Genomic DNA, 16,522 nt, shown 5'->3' on the forward strand with positions numbered 1-16,522 from the left:
CTTGCAGAGGACCCAGGTTCCCAGCACCAACATGGCGGCTCATGACCATCTGTAACTCTGGCTCCTGGGAATCCCACGTCTTCTCTGGCCTCCTCAGGCACCAGGCACACACAGGGAATAATACACAAACATAGTAAACACACATACATCTTGTATAATAATAGAGGGACCAGCCTTAATATTATACATTCCAGGGGCTCAGGAGAGAGAACTACTAACGGCGAGGACTATTTTTGGGAAATAGAATCTCAGCACACCGAGCTCTATAGTTCACTTGCTTTAATTCCTCTGGCATATTATCCTATTTACACAGCTTCAGTTCTGTTCTCGTGCCTAGCTCCTTTCTTGCCTGATTTCTCTCTCTATTTATCTATTGCTCCCTCTAAGTTCTATCTTAATTTTCTCGTCTTAATTCTGCGTCATCTAGGTCCTTTTCAGCTTGTTCTTACCCAGCTAGGACTTCCCCATCTGACTCTTCCTCATCTTCCATCTCATCCACATGTACTCTCTTGTCAAAAGCCTTCTTATTCCTCCCCATTCTCCGTCCTTCTGTTCTTCACATGCCCTGAGAGACCCGGTATATATACACTTACAAGCAGTAATCCCTTGGCAGTGCAAAGCCAGGCTTTCAGGGTCAAATGGAGGGGTGATAAGAATCACATAGAGGGGCAATAACCGTTAATTATCATTTGCAACCCCAAAGGGAAGTGACCAATGGGGAAATGAATTAACTAAAGGCTAAATTCGGGTAATATCTAAGAAGAGGAATCTTATGTGCTCAACTATAACCTTAAACGTGATTGGTAGAAAATGTTAAGAATCTATAAGTTACTAGGTCAATGGGAGAAAATAAAACTGCCTTTTTTTTTCCTGTGGCTCATATCTGTCCAAGCTATCTGCCATTTTTCTTCAGGGTGGGAGAAAGTATGCTTAGTCGCTGGGAAACCTGTGTACAGCTAGATGCTTCTGGTGATAGTTAAAGGGAGATCTGGAACTAGAGGTAAGATTTGGGAAAGGAGGAAGTTAGGCTTAATTGGCACATCTGCCAGGTCTTCTCAAACAGGTAGCCTGGACACTTAAGTCTGTTCTTAGAGAGTACAGAAGTATCTCTGATAAGGTACTTTTCTCCAACCGGGGATGGACCTGGCTGGATGCTGCCAATGATGATAATTACAGGGAGACTTGAATTGGGGTTCTGGCTGAGCATAGCTGTTAGCTCACAGGTTATCCAAATACTCCTAGAAGTGGTTAGGTAAGGAGTTAGAGGTCTATAAGAAGGGAGGGTATGAGCTAAATTGTGTAAAGCTATTACTTAATGTCCACCTGACCTAGGCAGTGTCTCCTTATGGAATTTACCTTAAATCAGGAGACTTGCATGTGGACTGTTATTACTGCTAGTCCTTGAAAGTGGCTAAGGGAGATATCTGATTCCAGAGAAAGCCTTCCCTGAGGCTGTTCTCCAAATACCTGGAATGTGTATGTCCAGAGAGTGATCAGTCCACACTGTTAGCCCTTCTTAGGGAAAAGTCAATTGGGAAAACTATGAAGGCACACATGATTTTCATAACAGAAGACAGCTGATATATAACAAGCCAAATAACACCAAAAGCTCCTTGGAATTTGGCTTCCTCTGAAGGAATTCCTTGATTCCTCCAGGTAGTGACTTTGCCATAACCAGCTGAGTTCTTATGATATATTCCTGTGGCCCGCAGCACATACACATAAAAATAAATCTTAAAAAAAAACTATAAAATCGAGTTACAAAGCATACAACAATGATATTTTCATAATATTTTAAGTAAGTTTACCATTTTATGCTGGGCTGTGTTCACAGCTATCCTTGGCCTCAACTGGCCAATAGGCTATAAGTTGGACATATGTAAGTCATTCAAGGGCTTGCTGAAGGTTGCATGGGCAATAAATAAAGTCCTGGGGCTTATATCCAGGCTTGTCAGGCTCCCCCCGCCCACCAAAGGTCCTTTCTAACAACCCCGCCCAGGAATAATGAGAGACCTTAGAGGCAGCCACACCTGCTCCTTTAAAGACAGGTGGTAGGGTCTGCATCAGTACCTGCCGTAGGTGGCTCCTGATGTCAGAGGCGCAGAGTCGGAGCATGTGCAAGTAGGAGAACTCTGTGTCAATGAGCTCTCTCATGGCCAGCCTCTGATGGAGCAGAGTTCTGTCCTCAGAGCTCCTGCCCTCCGGCTCAGGACTCTCTGACCTGGAGGAGGGCTCATCTGCTTCGGAGTCAGCCATGTTCACAGGTTCTAGGGAAAACCAACCAAACCATTCACGTGTAAGGTAGGTCTCCTCATTTCCTCTCCTGGGAAATGCTGCCCCTAACTTGAAGACTACTCATCATGTGGGCTGAAACATCATCAGCTGCAAACAGAGTCAATGAACTGTTGGCATTTGTGGGCAGTGTCTCGACAATACGAGAGAGGATAAACAAACAGCTTGGGTTGTTGCTGACATTTGAAATTCATTTCCCAGGACTCAGGCAGCGTGCTTTCCTAAAATTTCTTTTATTTCCCCCCCCCCCAGTTTGACCCAGAATCATTTATGCATCATTTATTCATTTTAAAAATATATTATGCTGGGTTCGTAAGGCCATGCCCATGCAGATATATACATGTATTCTGATCACATTTCCTCCTCGTAACTGTTAGGATTCTGCCCCCACTCCAGCTGCATGACTGCACATGCCAGTTCAGGAGCTAAGCAAAGGATCTTGTGTCTTACGTCATCAGTGTGTGCTGGTGATTACGTGCGCACGGCATGGTTATGCAATCAGTAATCAGCAATCAGGGCATGCATGGCGTAGCTCCATAAGCCTACCTGAGCATGTGCACGGGAGTCCTTAAAGAGCCAGACACAGACCCCTCCTCCTCTCTCTCTGTTCCCTCCTGCCCCCACTATCTCTCTCTCTCTTTCCCTCTCTCCACTCTCTGCACCTGCTTCTTCCCCAGGCCTGGTTCACCCCTCCTCCCTCCTCCTAATAAAGCTCTGATACTGGGTTTTGTCGTGGCTCATGACCTTTCCGCACGGTAACCAGTGCCGCTTATCATTTTAAACAGTAACAAGCAACCCTTCCCTATCGTGTTTTTCTCTTTGTACCTATATGAAACCTAAGACCCAAGAGTGAGCGAATGCCCGTGATACCTTTCTTTCTGAGACCCACTTAACGTGACAGCCCCAGGTGCATTCGTTCTACGGACATCACAACTCCATTCTTCCTTAGGGCTAAGAAGAAACCCTACCGTATCTAAGCCATGCCAGTCCTCAGTTGGTGGACATGTAGCTTGTTTCCATAACTTAGCTACCACGAAAAGTGCTGCAGTAAACACTGGTGTGCATGGATCTCTGGGAGGTACTGACTCGGAGTATTGTTGGTGAATGCCCAGGAGTGGCGTAGCTGTTGACCTAGATTTCTTTTGGATCAGCTAAGTCCTCTTCCCTTTGTTCTCCATGGTTCCTGGCTCCCATTCTCAGTCACAACATAGAGCCCATGGCTGGGTGATTTTCTTTCTTTTTCTTTTTTTTGGTTTTTCAAGACAGGGTCTCTCTACGTTGTTCTGACTGTCCTCGAACACATTATGAAGACTGGGCTGATCTCGAACTCAGAGATCCACTTGCCTCTGCCTCCTGAGAGCTGGGATTAAAGGCGTAAGACACCATGCCCAGCTTTGCCAGGTGGTTTTCAAAGGTTCCAGGACCATTTTCTGAACGGAGACCTCTCTTCACTATCCAGGATGTGATTCCGGGTTAAAGTCCCTGCAGCAAGCTGTGTTCGTGGCATTCATTCCCTGATGCCCACAGCATTCATGGCTCCCTCCTGCTCAGCCTCACTCTCTCCTCCAGCCAGAAAGAAGGCAGTGATTGTCTCTACACCCCTGTGCTTCTACACCTGCTGTGCCCCGCCCCAAGCCACCGCCCTTTCTAAGCACATTCCTGATCCTCACCCTTTGAGTCTCTGAAATTCCTCCCTATTCATTGCCTGTAGATTTTAAAACTATTTAAATGGGGCAATCATAATGAACAAGATGACCTGAAAAACCTTTCTACGACCAAACACTTAGAGATGCCAAAAACAGATGTAACTTTAACTGCAGGGCAGGGCTTACAAAAGCATGGGAGAAATCTCCAGGGAACGAAATCAGAGCAGGGGTGAGTGAGCTGGTGCCCTTGTGTCCCCCAGTGGAGGGGGACAAGGAAATGATGGAGGCCCATCTCAGCCAACCGGGAACTTCGCAGGAAACAAGTTCCTTCCGTGAAATGATGAGTGAGGAGTCCAGGGGGAGAATTCACCCACCAAAGAAAGAAATCAAGAAAGAGAAAGCTGGAGAATATTGATTGACATACTGGAGAGGAGCCAAAGGAATCCTCACGGGGGCGGGGCTACTAGAGTTGACCGCCGGGTCCATCCAGTCAGGGCTAGAGACGTTCGGAAGGTTCGAAAATATCTTGAGAACAGGTTTATTGCATTAGTATTGAATTTGGTATTTAATTGGGGGGCACAAAAAATGTTATAGCAATTTTTGTGCAGAAAAGACTAAAGAATCTTGTCCCATTGCTGGAGGGAGAAATATTGCGCACATAGAGCTTGTGACTGAACAGGCCTCCCGGGGTTCCCCTTCGGTGTATTCTCAATGGTTCCTGTCTTGTTCTTTCCAGTCACATCTTGACATGGGTATTAAAGTCAGATAGCTTCCCAGTCTGGGGCCTCCATGTCAGGTTAAAACTATGACCAAATACACCTGCGGAGATCTCCTCCTGTTGATCCATTGGCAACTTACTTCAGAAGACTCAAATAGCAAACCTTCCGAGGGATGTGAAATACTTTTTACCCCGTGAGCCTACTTCTCAGCCCAAGTTACATTTTTATAACCTTGATGCAAACTGAAACTGAACGGGAAAAAAATGAAAAATTTTCAATTTTTCTGTAAATTAACAATTAAAAAAAAAACAACTTATGAGCTGGATCTATAGCTCAAATTCACACGGAGTGACAAGAAACAGAGGACCAGTGAGGTGTCTCAGTGGGTAATGGCCCTGGTTGCCACATCTGAAGATGGAAGTTCTGTTCCCAGGTCACATATCGTGAAAGAAGGGAACCGGTTCTTACAAGATGTCCTCTGACTTCCACATGCATGCAATAAATGATAAAAAGATACACGTCGAGGAGTTACATGGGCCCTTTATACAAAATGTCTCACACGGTCAGTTGCAAAACTGCATACAGCACAGCTACTGGTCTAGTCTGCTGACGTTGACAGAGCCAAGATCTAGAACATTCCACCACAAGAACCCTTCATCTGCCTTTTCCTCATGGCTCCAACTCCTCCTCTGGAAAATAACTTCTAAGTTTCTTTTAAAATGAGACATCTACTTATCACCTCCCCCCCACCCAGGTACCTAACCCTGAGAAAATAAATGTAGGTCCATACAAAAAATCTGCATGTAAATACTCATGAGCTTTATTTGCAATATCAGTGACTGAAGACAATAAATATGCCCTGTAACAGCTGAATGACTGAGCAAACTGGTACATCAGTACCTCAGAACGACCAGAAATGAACACCAATGAACTACTGATGCATGGCATTGGCTTGGACGGCTCTCAAGAAAATGGCACTGTTAAAAAACAACCTAGCAGGCCACTGTACTCGGTAATTCCACCTAATGACACAGGGAATGACAGAGAAAGAGGACAGATTCGTGGCTGCCTGGCTAGGGACAGGGCTAGAAGGCAAGTGAATGGGGCTACTACAAACATGAAGGAGCGTTATGCAGCGGGGGAAGAGTCTATCCAAGTTGAGGTGGAGGTAATGCAATCCATCGCGCGATAAAACGGTGTGCAGGGGCTGGAGAGGTGGCGCAGCGGTTAAGAGCACTGGCCGTTCTTACAGAGTACCTGGGTTCAATTCCCAGTACCCACATGGCAGCTCACAACTGTCCGTAACTCCAGTTCCAGGCAATCTGACATCCTCACACAGACATGCATGTAGGCAAAACACCAATGCAAACAAAGTAAAAATCAATTGATAAAGTGGTGTGGAATAATCATACTTTTTTTTTTTTTTTTTTGGTTTTTCAAGACAAGGTTTCTCTGGGTGTAGCCCTGGCTAACCTGGAACTAGCTCTGTAGACCAGACTGGCCTCAGACTCACGGACAGCCACCTGCCTCTGCCCCCTGAGTACTGGGATTAAAGGTGTGTGTCGCCACCGCCTGGCTTCATATACAGTATTGTACTAATGCTCATTTCCTGACTTGAGCGTTTCAGAGCGTTCAAATGAGACATAGCCATTAGATAAGCAGAGGGATGGAGGGCAAGATGGCTCAGTGGGTAAAGGTACTTGCCACCAAGCCCGATGACCCGAGTTCAGTTTCCAAGAAAAAAAGAAAAAGCGTGAGACCTGCAGTCTGAGAGTACGGGATGGTTCACGTGAGACTGTCCAGGGTGAAGGTTAGGAGCCATGATAGTCAAAGACCCTACTGAGGAATAAAGGGTGTGAACACCTACAGACAGTCAACAGTGGCCAGGTGGGGACCCTGGCTAAAGGGCATGGTTGATGAGATCCCTGTAGTTGTCAGAAGTCACATCCTATACTACAAGCTTCCAGCTCTCAAACTCAGGAGGGTCTGAGACTGAAAAAATGACACGATTACCCCTGTTATGACTACCAAGTGTATTCCTGTGTGTGTGTGTGTGTGTGTGTGTGTGTGTGTGTGTGTGTGTGTGTCTGTACACAGGCACACGCAGGTAGAGAGGTCAAAGGACAGCCTCGGCTGTCGGTCCTTGCCTTCCACCTCGTCTGAGGCAGGGTCTCTGTTGTTGGATACTAGGCCTTGTCCACCAGGCTACCAGACCCTTGAGTTTCCAAAGAGTCTCCCGTCTCCGCCTGCCACCCACCACAGAAGTGCCGGCATTCCCAGTGAGTGCCGTTCCAACTTCTTGAGAGGGTTCTGGGGGTCAAATTGAGGCCATTGGGCTTGGTAAAGGTGAAGCCAGTGCCCTTACCTGCTGAGCCATCTCTCAAGTCCCACAACTAAAACTGTTCTTAAGATTCATGCTCTGTGCCCGGCAGCAGAGGCCAACAGAAAACAGACGTGAAGGCATCTTTGGAGGTTCCTTGTTTCATAATGTCATGTCAGGGCTTCTCCTTTTTCTTTCTTTTTTTTTTAATTTATCTTATTTTTAATTTTAATTTTTATTTATATACTTTTCTCTCTTCTTACTCTACAGGTCCTTTGTGTATACATTATGGCTTGCAGTTTAGTGTTTTTGTGGGATTCCTGAGTGTGTGAATGAGCTCTTTTCCTATCGTTTGTTTGTCTGGTCCTATTCCAATGTATTAGTGATTTTTCTTTTTTCTTATTATGTTTTACTTTATTGCAGTGTATTTTATTATTATCCCTTAGAAGCTTGTTTGTATTCTAAAGAGAGACAGGAAGGGGGTGGATCCGGATGGGAGGGGAGGTGGAGAGGAACTGGGAGGAACAGAGGGAGGGGAAATCGTAATCAAGATACATCATATGAGAGAAAAAAAAATCTATTTTCAATAAAAGAGAAAAATATTTATACTCCCAAACAGGCACATGACTTGACGGTTCCTGCTCTGTCTTCTTGGTCCTAAAAATGATCGCGTGAGACAGACCGTGAAGGCTCGGAGCCCAGGCTTGGAGCCAAGAAAACCTAATTTCAAAAAAAAAATTTTTTAAGGCTTTTTGAGTCAGGGTCTCATGTAGCCCAGGCTGACTTGAGCTCCCACAGTCCACTCTTGGCCTGGACTTCTTGACCCTTCCTTCCATCTCCCCCTCCCAAGTGCTCCCAGGATTACAGGTGCTGCTCCACCACGCCCAGCTGCAGATTTGAAATTTTGATTCTGTGATCCATTTGCTGGCTTTCCCAGCAAGCTTATCTAACCATCCTTATTGGGTTCTCAGAAGATTTCATTAGAGAATGTCTAGTAGAGTACCTGGAACATGATAAGCTCTTGTCTGGTTTTTTTTGGGGGAAGTTTTGTTTTTTGGGGTTTTTTTTGTTTTTTTGCTACTATTTTTGGTTAGACTAGAAAACTAGTTATTATCATTGGCCAGGCAGATGAAAAGTTATATAAGGATATTTGCTGATTGATTTAGTTGTAACCATTTGAATTCAGGTAAATAGAGTCAGAACTGCTACTCATGACTAAAATGATAATCATCATCATCACCATCATCATCACTGGTAATAAGAACTATGAGCTATAACCTGAAATTGCAGCTATTGCCTCAAAAATCGAACTGAGAGATTGAGAGAGACTGAGTGCTGGGGATGTAACTCAATCCAGTTATAATGGAGACTGATTCTTTTTTTGGGTTTTATTGTCACAAGAGCTAACACATTTTTCTTTACTACCTCCACCTTGGCTTAAGGCACTCTGAACTGGATTTCTGCCACTTGATTAAAACGAATGGTTTTTTAGCCCTTGGAAGGAAGCAGGTCACTGGGAGTCAGCACGGACTAATAAAAGGGTTAAGAAAAAAAAAAAAAAAACAGGTCATGCCAGACTATACTCATTCCCTTCCTGATAGTCAGCCGCATCAGTAGATCAAAGGAATGCTGTAGCCTATGTAGTCCAGCAATCTGGCCCAGCCAGGTCTTGTGATTCTCTCAGGACATCCTTAAAAACAAGAAAAAAAAATGTGGTTGTGGAAGCTGGGGAAAAATGCATTGAAAGGCAGTCATGTGCACTAAAATAAAATGACAAAAGTTGCCAAGCAAGATGTGCCCCCTGGTACAACAGTGGTGTGATAGTTAGTGAGCAACCAATTGATTTCTGATTGCCTGTGAGGCCCGCCCCATAGGAACTAAGGCCTGGCACTGTAATCCGCTCAAAAGCCCATGGCTACGAAGGTCATAAGCTCTAGTGGGGAACCTACTACCTTTGCTTTATTAAATAAACATGTTGTCAAACTGCCTTCTAAATATTTACGTGTATACCCATACATTAGTGCTGTTCTCAACCTCAGCAAGAGAAGCTTCTTTCTACAGTGGGCCAAAGTGAACGCAGAGACTCATCACTGATCGCTGAGGATAAGGGACTGTTGAGTCCTAAATGCGTCATCCATATCACACTCTGCTTTGTCTCCTCTGCAGGAAGGCTCAGGGACCACAGCAAAAGAGAGTAAGAGCTGGAGGAGGGGGAGGAGCGCTGTGGAAAGTCTGCTCTGGACAGGACGTGCCTGAATGATAGGCATTCACAAACTCACAGCAGCTGTAGGCCACCCGCACAAGATCAAGACAGTCAACATTCCATCCAGGGTCGGGGAGGGGATCATGAGGCCCCACCCTTAGAAGAATTATTGGCAGTTGTTGCCTTTTTTTTCCCCAGGGGTGTGACTACTGGCAGGTTGCACATGCTCCAACCGGATGGTCCATACCCATGCACATGCAGGTGCAACTAACTAAACTCCAAGGAGTATTAAAAAACAGGGGGATAGCTGGGTGGCGGCGGCGGCGGCGGCGGCGGCGGCGGCGGCGGCGGTAGCTGCGCACGCCTTTAATCCCAGCACTTGGGAGGCAGAGCCAGGCAGATCTCTGTGAGTTTGAGGCCAGCTTGGTCTACAGAGTGAGATCCAGGACAGGCATCAAAACAACATGAAGAAACCCTGTCTTGAAAAACCAAAACCAAACAAACAAACCAACCCAGGGAGACATAAGCAGGAAAGGGGTTTGGGTTCTAGAGAGAGTGGAAGGGAGAGTGAGGTGTATGCATGATCAAGATACACTGTAGGCACATATGAAATGGTGAAATAGATTTTTATTTATTTATTTTTTTTAGTTCTTAAAGAAAAGAACTGGTAAAAACTTCTTAGTTCTGTCCTATTTACCAATATCCACTAATTCCTCCAATGTTTCCTATCTCAGGGACCATCTGAGTTCAAATTCCACCTTCCTCCTGGAGGAAGTATGACAGACTCCTAACTGAATTCATGGCAGCCATGGTCTTTAAAACGTGACAGCTAGGACTCATTTTTGAGAAATATCTTTAATAGAGGCTGGAGAGATGGATGAGTTGTTAAGAGCACTGACTGTTCTCCCAGAGCACTTGGGTTCAATTCCCAGCACCCACAGGGCAGCTCACAACTGTCTGTAACTCTAATCCCAGGGGATAAATACCCCCTTCTTGCCTTCTCAGGACTAGGCACACACATGGTGTATAGGCATACAAACAGGCAAAACACTCATACATATAAAAATAAATAAAATGTAAAAGTAGATACATCTTCAATAAAATCATAAGTGGAGAATTAGAGTCGGGCTGTATGCTCAAGGGGAAATTTTTGCCTAGCCTGTGCAGGGCCCTGAGTTTGATGCCCAACACACACACACACACACACACACACACACACACACCCCACAGAACAGAAAACCATGATATTGGTCACCTTATTCCTCTACCTAAAAGACAGATGAGGAGGGATTGGGAACATAGTCCACCTCACAAGCTTGGTGATCTGAGTTCAATCCCCGAAACCCATGTAGTCTGTAATCCCAGCACTTCCATGATGCAAGGTGGAGACAGGAGAATCACCTGGAAGCTCCCAGGACAGCCAACATGGAGAAACTGTCCTGGGAGTTTCCAGGCAGAAACAAGAGACTCTGCCTCCCAAAAGTAATAACCTGACCTCCACATACATGCCATGGCATTTTCGTGCAAGTGTGTGCACATGCATGCACACACACCTGCATACACACACACACACACACACACACACACACACACACACACTAATAAATATTAAAAGTCAAAAATCTAGACCAGTTTTCCTTGACTCCAATGCCCTTTCCAAGTAGTCAATCCTGTCCTCAATAACAAATACATTTATTTGTTTTATTATGCAGTGGTTCATAAAACAAAATATAAACTTCTCCAGGGCAGAGGATCGTGTCTTATTTTTTTCATTAGCATGTCACTTATTGTCTGCTCTAGAGTTAGCACAGGATATGTATGCTGTTAATAAACTGAGTAAGTGATAGAGATGAACACAAAGAACCATGATGAAGTTGTCAATGACATGTTGCAAGCAGAGTTAGAGTAATATGACCTTATACAAGTCTTTGGTTCTTCTTGGAAGACACCAGAAAATTTGAGGTCAGAAAAGGAATAGCAATTCCCCTTGAATTTTATACAAGAGGGAACTAGATGTTATGTACTCTCTATGACTGTCACTTTCTCTCAGAAAAATTACTTTGAGATCTGACCATGCAGGAGCATGTAGTAATACCTCACCACTCTTTACAACTGCATAATATTCTGCTATGGATGTACATATGTTGCTATAGATATACATGTGTTATGGGTATGTTTGTATAACATGATTATCAACATACTGGATAAACAACCTGTTGTTCCCTGTTACCTAACTTGTTCCTCTCTTACCACAGAGCTGGACTTAGTAGTGGAATGTTTGGGTCACATGGTAGGGTTCCTTAACGTACACGGAAATGTTAAGCTCTTTGTAAAGTCTTCTGGTTTGACATTCCCGCCGGCAGTGAGTTCCTCCTCTGCTCTGCTTCCTGGTAACCATTGACACAGTCCATCTTTTTCCTTGCTCTGGGGTTGAGAACCGTGAGTACCCTCTCAAGCACTTAACTGCTACTCATCTATTTTCTCGAACAACATCTTTAAATTTAAATTATATAGTCATTTCATTAATTAAATAAATGTATAATAAAATTATAAAATAGAGTTGAAAACTTAAATATAATTTCAATGTGTGAGATTTAAATCCTTAATATTTAAATTATGAAAGAGGCGCTTGTTCATGACAGAAGTAAGTACACCACACAGAGGAGGGATGTAAAGAAGAGGGTGCAGTCCTCCACACTACCCACCACCCCACAGCACACAGGTAACCACAGGGTACGAGCATCATCAGAAACACATTCATATGAGGCACAGAACTCCCCCTAGCAGGTTTGGATTCAGTGGGCTAGGCTGAAGCATCTTAGCATTTGTCTAGGAGCTTTTGATGTATGTGTTCTATAAATCATTTCTTGAGAAATTCTGTTCTACTGGGAATGGAGTAAGTGGGTCTTGGGGAGGGATGGTGGGGCACACACCAAGTTATCAAGTAAGGAGGAGACTTTTGCTGAAACACGAAGCATATTTGCTATAGATTGTCCTCTAAAGAAAATTCAAAATGTTAGAAACCACTGTGGGGGTGGGGGGATAGAGCAATAAATAGCTCAGCTGTTAAGAGCACTGGCTGCTCTTCCAGAGGACCTGCATTCAATCTCCAGCACCCATACGACAGTTCAAAACTAGCTTTAAAGCCAGTTCCAGGGGACCTGGTGTCGTCCTCTGGCTTCTGGGGACACTGCATACAGGCAGGCAAAACATCCATATACACAACATAATAAAATAAAAGGAAAGAAACAACTATAAAACAAAATCGTAGCATAAGTTACCAAAATAACCATGTCAAAGAAAAAGGACCCCCGTGAGTTAAGGAAACAGTGATACAGAGGTGGGAAAGAGCAAAGACATCACACACACACACACACACACACACACACACACACACACACACACACACTTTCTCCTCTTTGTAAATACAGGGCAGACAGGTGGTATGGGTCTTAACCCAAGTTAAACAACAACAGCTATTTGCCCTTCCCTGGCTCTCCTTGGAAGGCTGGAAGGCAGAGAAAGGAGACCATACAGTATTTTTTTTTTTTTTAAGAGCAGGTCTTTTTATAGATCTGTGGATCTGACCAGGCTGTGTCTTCATAATTCCAGATCCACAGATTTAAAGTTCTTCAGCCCGTCAATAAACAAGCACGAGGCTGTGGAGTGTCAAGCTTGATAAATGCCATGCTGCTTTGGTGACAGCACTCGGACACACCCCCTCCTCCGTCGTTAAATAAAAAGCCATTGATTTGAGCTGGAGCAGAATCAACCGAGGCACTGTTTACCACGGTAATCCGCTGAGCCAAGGGAGATGCGAGCCAGCTGTTGGTGAATCCTGTGCCCTGGAAGAAATTCAATGAGCCTGTGTGTCTGAACAAGAATGGTGCTGCCAGGTCCCAGTTCATGTCCTCCTTTCCTCATTTAAAAACACGCCATAAGGTTCCGGCTCCATTGGAAAGAGGCAAGGGATGCCTAGGAGCCATCCTTGTCAGAATATCTGGTAGTTTCCATTTTCACTTTTGACTTTGGGTCATAGAGTGAACTGAGGGGCTGGAGAGGGGGCTCAGCGGTTAATAATGCTTGCTGCTCTTCCAGAGGACCTGAGTTCAATTGCTCTGGCCAATGGCATACAGCTCATGACCACCTGTAACTCGAGCTCCAAGGAGATAAAAGGCATCTGACCTCAGAGAGTACCTGCACTGACATGCACATACCCGCGCACAGGCACACACATACACATAATTAAAATAAATAGAAGTACTTAAAAATAGTGAATGGAGTTCTTCACTGTACCCTTATTTGATGTACTCTCACCAGGGTATGAGCTGTGTTTTGCTAGTCACGATATCGTTGATTTTATTATAACTTTCATGGGTACATTTTTGTCTTTGGGGTGGTACATGTGAGTGGGGGCCAGAGGTCCTGGACCGATGTCTTCCTCTGTCTCTCTCCACCCTATTTTATGGCAATCTCCCACTGAACCTGAAGTTCGCCTGTTTGGCTAGGGTGGTTAGCCAGCAAGGCTCAGGGAGCCCTTTATCTCTGCCTGCCCCACCCCTTGGGCTGGAGTCACAGACTCCCCGAGAAGGGCCGAGCTTTTAAGTGGATGTAGTGGATGTTGGGGATACGATTTCAAGCTCTCAACGCTTGCAAGGCTTTACGAGTCGCGCGACCTCCCCAGCTCCACCCACGTACACACTTTTTTAAAGTTTTCGTGTTATTTTACTTTGGATAAAGCCCAGTTCCTTCCAGGTCGTTCCCAACTGGCACAGTCGCTGTTTGACAGCATTATCAGCATCAGCCCTTCTGTGGAGCATGTACTGCGTGCCCGGTGACCAGGCTTTCCACTCAAAACAGCCTGGAAGGCAAGGCCCTGGGCCTGGAAAAGGGCGAACTAGGCTTTCCCAGTTCACATAGGAGGTCAGGATGCTGCCGACTCCGCCACCGGCTCTCCCTCTCTGCAATGGAACGAGCTGTTCTCAGAAGTTCTGTCTGAATGTTCAGTGGACAGCTGTTCCTCCGGACCACTGACCTCCAGAGGGCCAAGAACCAGCACCTGCGCCTGGGGTGGGCTTCTCCACCTCCAACTGGCCAGCACGCAGGAGCCACAATTCTGCCTCCTGGACCCACAATTCTGCCTCCTGGACCCACAATTCTGCCTCCTGGACCCACAATTCCGCCTCCTGGACCCAGTTCTGACACCACTTTTCTATCGGGCCAATTCAATCCATCCATCTCGGATTTCTGATCCTTTCTTCCCTGGCCTTGCCGGTCTACTCAAAAGTATAGTTTTTAGCCTGGATTCCTTACCGTCGTTTTGAATCTTTCCTTTGTTTTAATGAATGGCTTCTTATGAAAAGCCGCCTCATATCCAACACAGGCAACGAGATTTAAAAAAAAAAAAAAATGCAAAACAGTAATCATTTGCTCTGGCCCAGCTTACCTTCCTGGACCTGTTTCCCACCCAGAAAGGGGCGCGGTGAGGCCACCTGGATCGGGTGGCTTGAGCTCCTAAGAGACTGGAGACCCAGCACCTTGGGGTCTGGTATCGGGCCGCACCCCGCCTCTCTGCCCCCCACCTCGCGCTCCTCATCTGTCCAGCAGCTGTTTCTCCCCCCCACCCCCGTCCCCCACCGCCCCCCGCAGCCCTCCTGGCGGCATCCCGTCGCCCGGCTGGACTCACCGCGCACGCGCCGGTTGCCCTCCGGTGTCCCTCGCGCCCGCCGGGCTCCGGCGGCGGGGCCCGGGGAGGCTCGGCTGCCTGCTGTGCACGCGCAGGGCGCGCCCCCGCCTTTGTCAGTTGCCACTCTGAGGCCAGGTTGTTTGCCGCGCGCGTTCCCTGAGTCACCCAGCGGCCGAGGGCGTGCCCCGGCCTCGCCTCTGCCGGTTGAGGGCGGGGCAGCGGCGTACCTGCCCACTCACCTGCCCGACCGCTCACAGGCACACACACACGCACACACACACACACACACACACACACACACACACACACACACACACACGCACGCACGCACTGGGAGGACGAGCCCGCTCGTGGGCCCTCCTCCTTGGGAAGGGGTCTCTGTGCTGCGACCCAAATCACGGAGCTTGAGGGCCGTGTCTTAGTTTGCATGCTATTGCTGCGATTAACACCAGGACCAAAAGCAACTTGGGGAGAGGACTGAAGTGTCAAGATCATGGTCCGCCCTCAAAGGAAGTCAAGGCAGGAACTCAAGCAGGGCAGGAAGCCGGCGGCAGGAACTGAAGCTGGGACCGTAGAGGAATGCTGTTTACTTGCTTTCTCCGCAGCCTGCTTTCTCCTACAACCCCGGGTTTCAAGCACGTCACCGCCCACGGGGCTGGGCCCTCCGACAGCAATCATTAATCAAGAAAATGCTCCCACGGACTTGCCTACAGACCAATCTGATGGAGGCATTTTCTCAGTTGAAGTTCCCTCTTCCCAGATGACCTTAGTTTGTGTCAAGTCAAACAAAAACCTACCAGCTGGGACTTTAATTGTGAGTTCCCCCTGTGGAACACCACTGGCTCTTGCCCCAAGGCCCTGTGCATGCAAAGCTACCAGCAGTTTCTTCTTGGACATGCTGGTATTTTATCTCATATCATACTGAATGAGAGTCCCTTTTAGACACTGAAGACTCAGAAGTTAATTCTACTGACAGGGTCTCCAGTAGCCTCAGCTACTAGACATTGAACTCATAGTTGGAAGTGCAAATTACTGTGAAACCACAGAACATAACCAGGCTAACCTACGCTTGTGTGTGGAGATGGCACTTGCCAGCTCTACCTAATATTATTTATCCAAAGACAGGATCTCGCTATGGAGCTGTGGCTAACCTGGAACTCACTATGTAGACCAGGCTGGTCCCAGACTCACAGAGACCCGCCTGCCTCTCCCAAGTGCTGGGATTAAAGATGTGCATACTATACCTGGCCCAGATTTTGGTTTTGGTTTTGTTTTAATAATGATTTCTTGAACATTTACAAAGAAAAGAACATCGCCTTGCCCCTACTGACAGCAACCCAAAGATAAAAAGAATTCTCTTTTACATCTTTCTTCAATAGTAATCAATCTTTAAATTTTACCTACTGAAAAACACACTTGTCTCATTCAAAATTCAAAAGCATGTTCTCAGGATTGTTTCTCATTGATCTTTGGATTTCTGCAGTACCTGGCATACTGCCATAGATACAGTGAGTGCTGACTTAGTATTTGTTGAGTGGGTGGATAAGAGAGTACAAAGTAAGAATTGTGAAAGTCGGGGAGAGATGTGGTTTGAAATGGGACATATTTCGAGAATCAAAAGACTGTTACCCTATCCTCGACCATTTCTTCTTTTTT

At 46.1% G+C, this 16,522-nt stretch overlaps 1 protein-coding gene across 1 annotated transcript in view; it reads right to left on the reverse strand.

The window, feature by feature from the left end:
• Arhgef37 (Rho guanine nucleotide exchange factor 37) overlaps nt 1-14,729 on the reverse strand; it is a 43,716-nt gene extending 28,987 nt beyond the window's left edge. The window contains 2 exon segments of the mRNA XM_052742271.1: nt 2,071-2,267; nt 14,627-14,729. Coding sequence (XP_052598231.1) covers nt 2,071-2,256 — 186 coding nt within the window. The 5' untranslated portion in view covers nt 2,257-2,267; nt 14,627-14,729.
• Between the last annotated feature and the right edge of the window lie 1,793 nt (nt 14,730-16,522).

The sequence above is a fragment of the Peromyscus californicus genome, unplaced genomic scaffold (assembly GCF_007827085.1).
Source record: "Peromyscus californicus insignis strain IS unplaced genomic scaffold, ASM782708v3 Scaffold_17__1_contigs__length_78620276, whole genome shotgun sequence".
NCBI classification, from domain to species: Eukaryota; Metazoa; Chordata; class Mammalia; order Rodentia; family Cricetidae; genus Peromyscus; species Peromyscus californicus.